The following is a 12,552-nucleotide window of genomic DNA, read 5'->3' as shown; positions in this document are numbered from 1 at the left end:
GGCTGACCGATCACAGCGCACGCTGGTCAGGCTGACCGATCACAGCGCACGCTGGTCAGGCTGACCGATCACAGCGCACGCTGGTCAGGCTGACCGATCACAGCGCACGCTGGTCAGGCTGACCGATCACAGCGCACGCTGGTCAGGCTGACCGATCACAGCGCACGCTGGCCCGGCTGACCGAGCACAGCGCACGCTGGCCCGGCTGACCGAGCACAGCGCACGCTGGCCCGGCTGACCGAGCACAGCGCACGCTGGCCCGGCTGACCGAGCACAGCGCACGCTGGCCCGGCTGACCGATCACAGCGCACGCTGGCCCAGCTGACCGATCACAGCGCACGCTGGTCAGGCTGACCGATCACAGCGCACGCTGGTCAGGCTGACCGATCACAGCGCACGCTGGTCAGGCTGACCGATCACAGCGCACGCTGGTCAGGCTGACCGATCACAGCGCACGCTGGTCAGGCTGACCGATCACAGCGCACGCTGGTCAGGCTGACCGATCACAGCGCACGCTGGTCAGGCTGACCGATCACAACGCACGCTGGCCCAGCTGACCAATCACATCACATTTCGTATTTCAGAAGGCGGGCGTTTATTTGATACAAGAACTATTTGAGCCGTTCTTCAAGACTTTGTAAAAGAGCATAATAGGACCCCTTTAAACCGAATGTGTGACTTCCAGTGTCCTTCACTCTCAGCAGTACAAAAACATTCTGCTTGATATTGGAAACTGGTAGTTGTTTTCATATTTTAATTTATCATAAACACACTGAGTTTACTGCACTTTTCTGTTCTACGAACAGCCCTGTGCATGGATAATAATTTCTGTTTTTAGATTTTTTGCTCTGTATATTTTGTAGTGAAATAATTTCAGCATTTGGAGTTGTTCTGATGAACAGCTGTGATATGCCTGTGTGAACGGAGTTGTGTTCTCTCTCAGGAGCTCTTCCTCGCTCCTCTGGCGACTGCATCGTCTCCTCTATATCCATCCCTCCGTCTGCACGCATGGCTGTCGCTTCGGAGACGCTTCTGTACCACATCCAGCCGTCGTCAGCCGCTCTGGGTCAGCTGGGCTCGGACACCATCATCGTCACAGACTACACAGAGGTGGAGCTCAGCAGCCAGGAGGAGTCCGAGGAGCTGATGGAGAAGAGCGTGGAGGTGCTGCTCGTAGACCAGAGTCCTGCTGTATCTGTGGAACAACCTGTGCTTTTCACTGACAAACCAACACAAGCTGATGTTTCTCACGGAGCTGCGAGCGACGCCCCAGCGACAGCATCCCATAATGAGACGCAGAGTGACGACAATCTACGGGACGAAGTCTTGACGGATGAATCCAACCAGCTGACCCCAAACGACTGTCCTGGGTCTGCACCACAGGAAGTCAAAACGCCCGAATCCGACGTTGACCAGAAACCGCCGCAGCGGAGAGGCCGAGGAAGACCGAGAAAAACTACAGAGACGACTGACCAAACAATCGTGGTAAAAACACCACGTCGACGAGAACGACCGGTTAAACTGGAGAACAGTGCAGAGGAATGGTGAGACATGAGATGAGACTCACTTCCGCAAATCAAGCAGCATGTGCTGCGCTTCATTTATCAAGAATAAAATATTCTTAAATTTTTTTTGTTTCAGGAGTGCCGTCTCACCACATGGAGAGCGTAAAGGTAACGTTGTGCTTTCACTACACATACAGCAGATGCAAAAGCTATTTGACCACAACGTTTGTATCATATGCAGTCATATAACAGCAGTTAGTGGTTTTGATTGGTTTACATCAGGGGTGTCCAATCCTGCTCCTGTAGGGCTGCACAATTAATCGAATGCGATTGTCATGCGTATCTTGTCAGTAAAGCCAGTTCTGTGATCAGTAGTAAATCTCCATCACGTGCTTTCAGGTGGAGCAGCATTTACTACACAGAGACGTAGTTCACTGACAAGCTACGCAAAACCGCATTCATAATCGCGCGATTATGAAATCGAAGAAATCATTCTGCAAGTATGAAAGCTGTTTGCGTAGCTTGTCAGTGAACTATGGCTCTGTGTAGTAAATGCTGCTCCATCTGAAAGCACATGAAAATACCACATTTAATATGTTTTTACTCCAAACTCACTTCATAACGTCAGTCGAGTGTTTGAAATAAATCCTTCTGTGAGATGATGTGACTTCTTACACAGAATAAGGCACGCAACATATTTCATAGTATTCTAAGCAGTGATAAAGGCATTGCATTATTATATACTTTATTATAATAAACATTATAATAAGATGAACTCCGATAAGCCATATATTGTCGTAGTCGTTTGTTTATTAGTCATGGTGAATCAATGAAAGCAGCTAAATCTACTGTTTCTCTTTCAAGCATACGTTTTGGTGTCTCACTATGGTATACGCCTCTTCCGCGTATTCCTCAGAAGCCCAATTCCATTACGCCAGCCCCAATTGGCTGGCAGACATGACGTTGCGCCAGGGAGTGGCTCCCTCCCCTTGGTATGAAAGGAGCGAAGCAACGTCATCACGACATTCAAAAACCTCTTCTCGCTTCACACAGAAGCCTACCCAACTCAGATAGCCATCAACTAGTCTCCACGCTGGTTGCTGGCTTATAATTTTGGTACTGTACTTCTAGTCGATTTGTTGGCCACCACGCCGCTTTCGCCCACCCCTCAATCGGCACTCCAGCTCATTGTTAGGGTCGTTCAGTACCGCAACTATGGCTGCAGCAATGCAGACTACCATAGCTAGCGAGGGAGATCCGCGGCTTTGCTCATGAGGGAACAAGATCTCATGCGAAGACACACACCAGGTCTGCTCTGCATGTCTTAAGCTGAAACATGCCTAAATGGCGATCGAAAGTCCCGGCTCCTGTGAGCACAGCGTGCGTTTTACCATGAAGAGCCTCCATCGCAGGTTAGCACGCCAAGCTAGCTTGTCTGGCCAGGATCCCCTCATGTCAGCTAGCCCCGCTCCGGTTTCCGCCCCTCAGGTATCTATTCCTGTGGAGCTGCCTATCACGGCAGCTCTATCGTGGGGTGAACAACTGGATGTGTGCGCCCCTCTGCCCGGTGTCCTCAGCACGGACGAGGAGGAGGAGGACACGTTTGAATTTGAGGAAGAGGGGCAATCAGATTTTCTTCTCTCTGAAGAGGAGGAAGATTTTGAGGATTCCCCTTTCCTTCCCCCTGCTCAACCGGCACAACCCCTCGCTACGGCGGGATCCACGGAGGAGGCGGGAGGGGCACCATCCTCTCCGCTTGTTAGTGTCGATCTGCAAGACGTGTGCAAATGCGCTGTGGAGAAACTCAATATTCCGTGGCCAACCGTAGTAGCTGACACTGCAAAGTCGTGCAATGAGGGTTAAGAGGCTGCCGAGAGCTAAACGGGCAGCGAGACAACTCCTTCCAGTCTTTCCAGAGCTTCTGGAAGAGGTTTTACGTCACCTGGAAGGACAATCCTTTTACTAGTAAAATGCCCGTGCAGGGGGGATCTGCTCTTAACATGGAGGGGATGAAGAAGGAGGGCCTTCTTCACATGCTCCCCATGGAGCCTTTAGTCGCAGCGCATCTGCATCCAAAGCGCACGGCGGCCGAGAACACGACATTGCCATCAAAAGTGGACCGCTTCCAGTCAAGCAAGACGAAGTGCACTTACAAAGCAGTCACTCTCAGTCTGGGCCAGGTGGAGCTGCAAGGCGAGGTGTCTGCCACGCCAAGTCAGGCACAGTGGGAGGAAATCTATGTCGTCACAGATCTCTCACTCCGTCTTCAGAGATGTGCCGTTCAAGCTCCGGGCAAGGCCATGGCCACAATGGTCATTCATAATCAGCCTTCGCATTCCAAGGCAGTGAAGAGAATGAGAGACAATGCAGTGGTGCACACCCACCCACTAGCACTTTACATGCTCAAAGTTCAATAAAGTTTTCACTGTTTCCCCAAAAAATGTTGCAAAAAACTTTATCAGAACACAGCATAACACCACTTCGGGGAGTCATCGCTCTGCTGAAGGTGGTGCGCCACGTAAACTCTGTCCAAATGGCAAGTGTTCGCGCATGCACAGTACAGACCACAAACTAATTTTCGACTCGGCCACACAATGGCGCCAGAACGCTGTAAGTAAACTATTGGCGAGAATGCACGTAGTCCCGTTGGGTGCTGAGAACAGTGCAGTACGGTTACAGACTGCAGTTTGCCACTTGTCCCCCGCAGTTCAAAGGAATAATTTATTCTCAGGTGCAGGGAGGATTAGTACATGTTCTTCAGGACGAGGTTACCTCCCTGTTGAAAAAAAAGCAATAAGAGTGGTTCCACCCGAGGAAAGTTACAGTGGGTTTTACTCGAGATACTTCCTAGTTCCGAAAAAAGGGACTCAAACTCTCCGTCCCATATTAGATCTTCGTGCACTGAACAAATACCTAAGGAAGTACAAGTTCAGAATGCTCACCCACTCTACACTTCTGAAATTGGTGCGCCCAGGCGATTGGTTTACCTCAATCAACCTGAGGGATGCATATTTTCACATAAGAATATATCCACCCCACAGGAAATTTCTGAGGTTTGTATTCCTTGGCGTGGCATACGAATATCTAGTTCTTCCCTTCGGCCTGTCCCTCAGCCCAAGGGTATTCGTGAAATGTACAGAAGTGGCCCTAACTCCCTAACCCTTAAAATTAAACACCGAAAAGAGTGTTTTAGTTCCCAGACAATCAATAACTTATCTGGGGTTGTTACTGGACTCAGTTGCATTCAGAGCGCAACGGTCAGAGGAGAGAGTAATGAAATTTACGCAATGCCTGGCCAAATTTCGGAAGGGGAACAGTGTTTATTTTCGCACATGCCTCAGACTATTAGGTATGATGGCCTCAGCTCTAATAGTCATTACCTTAGGCAGACTATTTATGAGAGAGTTTCAACACTGGGTAGCCTCTCTGAGACTGGACCAGTTACGGCACTCCCGGAGGAGAGTGAGAGTGACATCATCGGCAGTCTTGGCACTGCGTCATTGGCAGCGCCCGTGCTTTCTGGTGCAAGGGGTACATATGGGCTTTGTCCAGGCCAGGAAGGTCATAACGACGGACGCGTCGTTGTCCGGCTGGGGGGGCATTCACAAGGGCAGGGCAGTGAACAAGAGATGGGGTCACCATCTGAGCCACTGTCACATAAACTACTTGGAAGTGGTGGCCGGCTTTCTAACGTTGAAGCATTTTCTTCCTTTTCTGAAAGGACATCATGTTCTGGTAAAAACAGACAACACTACAGTTGTGGCTTACATAAACAGGGAGGTCTCAGATCACTCCCCTTACACATGTTGGCACGCAAACTGATTTTGCGGAGCAATGCCAGTCTTTTATCCCTGAGTGCGACGCAAGTAAAGGGTTCATGAACCGGGGTGCAGATCTGCTGTCCAGGGGAAATCCCCTTTACAGAGAATGGAAACTGAACACTGAAGTGGTCGGTCAAATTTGGAGCATATACGGCAGCGTGACAGTGGATCTGTTTGCGTCGCAGGACAATGCTCAATGCCCTCTGTTCTTCTCTCTGAAGGATCAGAGCGTGCCTCTGGGAATAGATGCCCTGGTGCACGAGTGGCCTCGCACTCTCCTTTATTGGCTGGTGGAGATCATACATATGTTGTACGTAGAGCCATGGTCCCTGCCGCTGCGCAGAGATCTGCTGTCACAGGCGGGGGGGGGGATTTTTCATTCTCATCCAGAACGCCTGGCACTGTGGGCCTGGCCAGTGAGTGTCTAAATATGAATGCGGCTGGTCTGCCAGACAGTGTCATCAGAACTATACAGAATTCTAGGGCCCTGTCCACTCGGTCACTCTATGAATGTAAATGGGGCGTGTTTGAGCATTGGTGTGCGGCTAGACACGTAATCTCCTTTCAGTGTTCTGTGGCAGTTATTCTGTCTTTTCTGCAGGATCTGATAGATCAGGGTAAAGCGTTTTCAACCATAAGGGTGTTTCTAGCTGTGATATCTGCCTGTCATGTAGGTTTTGATAACAAAACTCTTGGGCAGCACCCTTTGGTATGCAGGTTTATGAAGGGTGCGCGTCATGCTTTACCAGTCTCAAAACCGATTTCTCCTTCATGGGATCTGGTGCTTGATGCACTTTCTGTGACTCCATTTGAGCCACTGGACAAGACTGACATTAAATTATTGTCATTTAAGACGGCGCTGCTGTTGGCTTTGTCTTCAGTGAAGTGTGTAAGTGAAATTCACGCTTTTTCGGTGCATTCAGCGTGTATGCAATTTATGCCAGGGGATGCAGGGGTGCTTTTGAAACCTAATTAGGGCTGGATGATATGGCCAAAATTTATATCACGATATATTTCTTAATTTCGGTCGATACGATATAATCCGATATCGATATGAACACTATTTATCTGAAATAGAAATCTTTTGTAACATTATAAATGCCTTTTGATCAATTTTAGGCATCCTTGCTAAATAAGTATTAATTTCTATAATTTCTTTCCCAAAAAAATTATAAAAATTATACTGACTCCAAGCTTTTTGAATGGAATAGTGTATGTTACAAAAGCTTTTTATCTTGAATCTTGAAAAAATGTACTCAACTGTTTTAAATATTGATAATCAGCAAATCATCATATTATACTGATTTCTGAAGATGTGACACTGAAGACTGGAGTAATGATGCTGAAAAGTCAGCTATGATCACAGGAATGAATTACATTTTAAAATCTATTGAAATAGAAAGCAATTTTAAATAGTAAAAATATTTAAAAAATTTACTGTTTTTGCTGTACTTTGAATCAAATAAATGCAGCCTTGGTGAGCAGAAGAGAATTCTTTAATAAAAAAAAACATTAAATATCTTACTGTTCAAAAACTTTTGACTAGTAGTGTAGGCTGATTATTCTTATAGATTGAAACAGATGTGTTTCAGTCAAAAAAAAAAAAAAAAAAAAGTGTATGAAATGTGCTGCACAAAACAAAAAACATTGAACGACAACAAAAACTGGAAATGTTGCTGGAGTCGGGCTCTTCGAAAATGCTAATTCATTCTCTGCCAGCAGGAGGCGCTTTTAGAGTGATAAAACTAGCGGTTTCCCTGGTAACGGCTGTAATCAAATCAGCTCCGCTCATGAACGCTACTTTATCAGATAAAAATGAAAATGTCATCGAAACTTTTCTGAAGACAGTCGGTTCCCTTCAGAGATACATTCATATAAAACACCCGCGACGTGTTTTGATTTTGAAACGTGCGGTGCTCATGTTTACTCAACAAAGTCAAACGATTCAAAAAAATAAATGTATGGGAAACACTGGTAATGTATATTGGAAATATGTTTAAAAATCATATCACCGTTATTGGAAAAAAATTATATCGCGATACATATTGAATTATTGTCCATCCCTAAACCTAATCCTGCTTTTATGGCCCGTCTGGGGAAGCTGATTACTTAACAGCGTTTATCCCACTGGATAGTGGAGGCAATTTCTCTTGCCTATTCCAGTAAGGGTCTTACGCCTCCATCTGGTTTACTTGCTCACTCAACGAGAGGAATGTCGACGTCATGGGCTCTCTTTAAAGGGGTCACGCTACAAGATATCTGTGAAGCAGCGAGTTGGTCCTCACCGCACACATTTGCAAGGTTCTATAAACTGGATGTTACATCTCAAACATTTGCACATGCCGTATTGAGTGTTGGATCTTGAGTGTTGACTTAACCAGCCCTATAATAGTTCTTTGGTTGGCAGGAGACTTTGAGACCGGCTATCTGGCAATACGGGAGTTAGGATATCCCATAGTGAGACACCGACACCTATGCTTGAAAGAGAACAATAGGTTACTTGCATAACCCCGGTTCTCTGATAGCATAAAGTGAGGTGTCTCACCAGATCACCATCCTTCCTGTGTGAAGCGAGGAAGAGGTGTGCTTGTTTTGAATGTTTGTGATGACGTTGTGTCACTCCTTTTATACCAAGGGGAGGGAGCCGCTCCCTGATGCAACGTCATGTCTGCCAGCCAATTGGGGCTGACAAATGCAGCTTCTGCCTAATCACGATTAATCGCTTTTGCGATTTAATTTCAATTAATCGTTTAGTTTCAACCCAATTTAAAAAACATCTGAACCAGCTAATCAAGGCCTTATTGGGCAAACTAGAAACTTCCAGGCAGGTGTGATGAAGTGTGTTGGAGCTGAACTCTGCAGGCCCTCCAGGGCTGAATTTGCACACCCCTGCTTTACATGATACACCACTAAAGCTACTAGTAAAGGATGATAACAATAAATCTGATTTTCAGCAACAATCTGACGACCTCCAGTGATGCACTGCTTAATTACAGTTATAAATGTCATGGCAGTAATACACATGTTGGACAGATGTTGATTAACAGAATTTCAAGCTTGTTTTCCTCTCGTTTCTCACAGATGGCTCTGACGAGCCGCCCAGCAGACCTGAAACGCCTGCGAACGGAGCAGAAACTTCTACCGGCCCATATCGCACACGGAAAACCTGCAAAACTGAGCCGCCACCCACCGACAACCCTCGCGCTCGGCACGCATGCGACACCTGCGGCAAGAAGTTCACGCGCAGGTCCGATGTCCAGCGGCACCAGCTGACACACACGGGCGAGCGTCCCTTCCACTGCAGCCTGTGCGAGAAGACGTTCCAGCACGCCTGGGATCTGACCAAACACTGCCGCAAGATGCACGGCGAGGCCAGCTTCACCTGCCGGATCTGCCAGAGCGCCTTCGCCAACTTGCGCCTGCTGACGGCGCACCACAAGAAGAGCCACGCTGGCGAGCTCCCGCACTACTGCTCCATCTGCGGCGAGGCCAGTCCCACGGTCAGCGCGCTCGTGACACACCGCAAGACCCACAGCGCCACGCAGCAGTACCGCTGCGACCAGTGCGGCGAGGGCTTCGACACGCTGCTGCAGAGATCCCTGCACCGTCAGAGCCACCGCAGGCGCCACCAGTTCAAATGCCCGCAGTGCGAGAAAACCTTCACGCGCCGCACCGATGTCAAGAGACACCAGCTGAGCCACACAGGCGAGCGCCCGCATCAGTGCTCTGTCTGCGGGAAGCGCTTCGGGCTCCGCGCCGGGCTCCAGAAACACCTGGTGACGCACACCGGCGAGCGTCCGTTCCGCTGTCCGCACTGCATGAAGAGTTTCACGCAGCTTTCCATCCTGCGCCGGCATGAGCGCATGCACACCGGCGAGCGGCCCTACCTCTGCTCACAGTGCGGGAAGCGCTTTCTGTCACTCGGGGAGCTCATCAAACATGATAAAACGCATGCAGACGAGCGGCCGCATTCGTGCCCGCAGTGCCACAAGAGCTTCAAGTTCAAGCGCGCTCTCCAGGAGCACCTGCTTTCGCACAGCGGCGCGCGGCCGTTCCCCTGCGTCTACTGCGGGAAGATGTTTGCCAAGCCCTTCGCTCTGACCAGACACCACCTGATCCACACCGGCGAGAGGCCCTTCTCCTGCGGTCACTGCGAGCGCACCTTCCTGACCTCCACCGAGCTGGCACTGCACGAGCGCATCCACACCGGCGAGCGGCCCTTCTGCTGCGTTGCGTGTCCCCGGCGCTTCCGCAGCTCCTCGGAGCTCGCCAGACACCGCCGCAGTCACTCGCAGGAGCGGCCCTACCGCTGTGCATACTGCCCCAAAGCCTTCGCCAGCGCCGCCAAACTCAAGAACCACACCAGGGTCCACACGGGCGAGAGCAAACCCAAACGCCCCGCCGTGACGGAAGTAAGCGTTATTTTAGAGTAAATGGCCATTCATTCGGAAAGAAAAGCCTTTATTGTGTGATGCGTGTATAGTGTCTGTGTGATTAGAGCTGCTTCTGTTGATGTGACTGCACTGTATTCAACACTGACCATTATGGATAAAGAATTTTATACCATATGTAACCATATTAAATTGTCATTAGTTCTCAACTCAAGAACAGGCACTTCATCATCTTTAATGTGAAACTGAAGAAGACTTTCAGAGGAGCTCATATGCAGTCGGACTGTGAAATGAGAAGCTTCTCTCTTCATGTGGTTCAGATGGAGCTGCAGGTGCTTTATGTTCTTGAGTCATTTATATCTGCAGTAGCGTAAGGGTTTATTTTATTATGCATTTTTTCAAAAGTCTATTCATTGGAGTTGTCCTTTATCAAAATACAAGCAGTACAGAAACATCTAGAACTTCACTCGTCCCAGTCTCTTTCACTAAACATGCATAAATCAATACATGTAAATATAGAAGCTTCTTTAGAAAGGCAAGAAATATGCCACTATTCAAAAAATCACTAATTTAGAAGGTAATTCAATTAGAAATCATCAGATGTCTTAACTTTCATTTGCTGATCTCTCAGAGTCGCTGTTTAGTTACAGCAGAGCCGCTGTGGTTTCACCCTCAAGCTCTCATTGAACATCGAGTTTCTTTAGTGTTTTGGAAACACGGACACCAGCAGAAAGTGTGAATGGGAAGGAAATAAAATGTGGTTTGCAGAACAATATTAATGCGGGCTGTGTTCTCCTGATAGGAAAGACTGTGAGCGTCTCTGCGCTTCTGTTCTCTCGTCGTGACCAATTAGTTCTGTATCTGGTGGTGGTCTTTCATCTGAAGTGGGACACACGGAAAAAGACACAAGAGGCTCCATGAATAAGCGCCTCACAAAAACAGGGTCCGTCGTCATGAGAACCTCTTTTGTTCTTGTTCTCTATGCAGAAGAGACTCACGAGCACTGAGCATCTGTCTGTGTTTCTGTCGGTGTTTGTGTTCATGCCGACTCTGATTCTCAGGGTCAAACGGAGTGCGTTTCTTCAGATGTTTGTAGGCACATTAGAAATGGTGTGGGTAGTTTAGAAAAACTGTGGGTTGGTTACGGGTTTCCTTAGTTGGCAAGTTGTGTTTTGTAAACAGACACCAGCAGAAAGTGTGAATGAGAAGGAAGGATGAAGTGATGGTGAGCGTGTTTGAGAGCTGAACTAACCATCTCAAGCTTTCTTCTCTGATTCGGTCCTCCCTTCATGCTGTTCATTTGAAATGAATCAGAAACACACACACCTGATCTGAAAAGTTTGATAGTTGTAACGGCTTTGTTTGGGTCAGAAACGAGAGCAGAACAGATGCAGACACTTCGAGGCCGGACAGAAGTCGAACAGCAGATGAACATCACAACACTCTTCTGTGTGTGAGCCTGGTTTCTCCCAAGGTTTGTTTTTCTCCATTTCTGTCACTGCTGGAGTTTTGGTTCCTTGCTTCGTTGGGAACGCTTAATTTCTGGCAACATTGTTGACTTGACTGCACGGAAACTATCGGAAGAGAACTGAACGATGAATCAATGATGAACTGATAAACTGACGGTTTTCTATTGTCCTCTTGCATTATCAGCACACGATTTTCCTGTTTGACTCTGTAAAGCTGGTTTGACACAATCTGTATTGTATAAAGAGCTTATAAATAAAGGTGATTTGACTGTGTGTGTGTGTGTGTGTGGTTCATTGTTATTCAGTATTAGCCACTGAAGTCTGACAGGAACATTTGGAGACTTGATTTCATTGCACCGTTGTCTCTCTGTTTCTCGGAGCAGCATTTGACTCGTGTTCATTAGTGTGATCAGGAATCTCTTCTCATGAGTCAGTCTGCCACAACACCACCCAGCAGACCTGTACTCTACTCTACAGTGTGAGGTGTGTGTGTGTTAGATCTGCCTACAGAAACACAAACACACACATGATGTTTACGGCTGAGCATGCGGCGGAGCTCATCATGTGCTCAACAGAAGATCTGCTGAGGTTTGCTGCAGTGTTTCTGACACATTCATGACTTGTGTGACTGATGTGCTTCCATCCATCTGTTAAAGCTGCACATTCATGGATGTTTCTCATTAGATTAATTAAAGACCTCTATCTTTTGTATTTCATATTTCACTGCAACAAATGTATTATTGCACTGTGCGTGTCTGTGAACTGCTTCAGCATTTTGTCATCAGTCACCAGGCATTTACACTGACCACAAAACCATATTTGTCACAATTAATAACCTATATCAGGAGGATCAGCTCATAATAACTAATTGATCAGACTCTGATTGATTCTGTGCTTGAGACTCATTCCTACATTGCGTTCAGATGTACAGTCGTGGACAAAAGTTTTGTTAGTGACATACATTTTGTGTTTTGCAAAGTTTGCTGCTTCAGTATTTGTAGATTATTTTTTCCACATGTTTCTATGGTGTACTGAAAAGCATATAAGTTTTAAAGTCTTTTATTGTCAAAAATATATAATGAGTCAATATTTACAGTGTTGACTCTTGTTCTTCATAACCTCTGTAGTTCACTCTGGCATGCTGGATATTAGCTTCTGGGCCAAATCCTGACTGATGGCGATCCATTCTTGCTTTATAAATTCTCGGAATCTATCACAATTTGTGGGCTTCTGCTTGTCCACTTGCCTTTTGAGGACTGACCACAGGTTCTCTATGGGATTGAGATCCAGGGAATTGTCTGGCCATGGATCCAAAATTTCAATGTAATGATCTTCGAGCCCCTTCTTTATCACTCTTGCTTTGTGA

General features: G+C 47.3%; 1 protein-coding gene across 1 annotated transcript in view; it reads left to right on the top strand.

The window, feature by feature from the left end:
* LOC107570161 (zinc finger protein 135) overlaps positions 1-10,169 on the top strand; it is an 18,867-nt gene extending 8,698 nt beyond the window's left edge. The window contains exons 9-11 of the mRNA XM_016256362.1: positions 928-1,544; positions 1,642-1,673; positions 8,408-10,169. Of these exons, the coding sequence (XP_016111848.1) occupies positions 928-1,544; positions 1,642-1,673; positions 8,408-9,759 (2,001 nt within the window). The 3' untranslated portion in view covers positions 9,760-10,169. The remainder of the gene's footprint in view (positions 1-927; positions 1,545-1,641; positions 1,674-8,407) is intronic.
* Positions 10,170-12,552: the final 2,383 nt, after the last annotated feature.

The sequence above is a fragment of the Sinocyclocheilus grahami genome, unplaced genomic scaffold (assembly GCF_001515645.1).
Source record: "Sinocyclocheilus grahami isolate Dianchi unplaced genomic scaffold, SAMN03320097.WGS_v1.1 scaffold1423.1, whole genome shotgun sequence".
In the NCBI taxonomy this organism is placed as follows: domain Eukaryota; kingdom Metazoa; phylum Chordata; class Actinopteri; order Cypriniformes; family Cyprinidae; genus Sinocyclocheilus; species Sinocyclocheilus grahami.
This window is presented reverse-complemented; position numbering and strand designations above follow the sequence as displayed.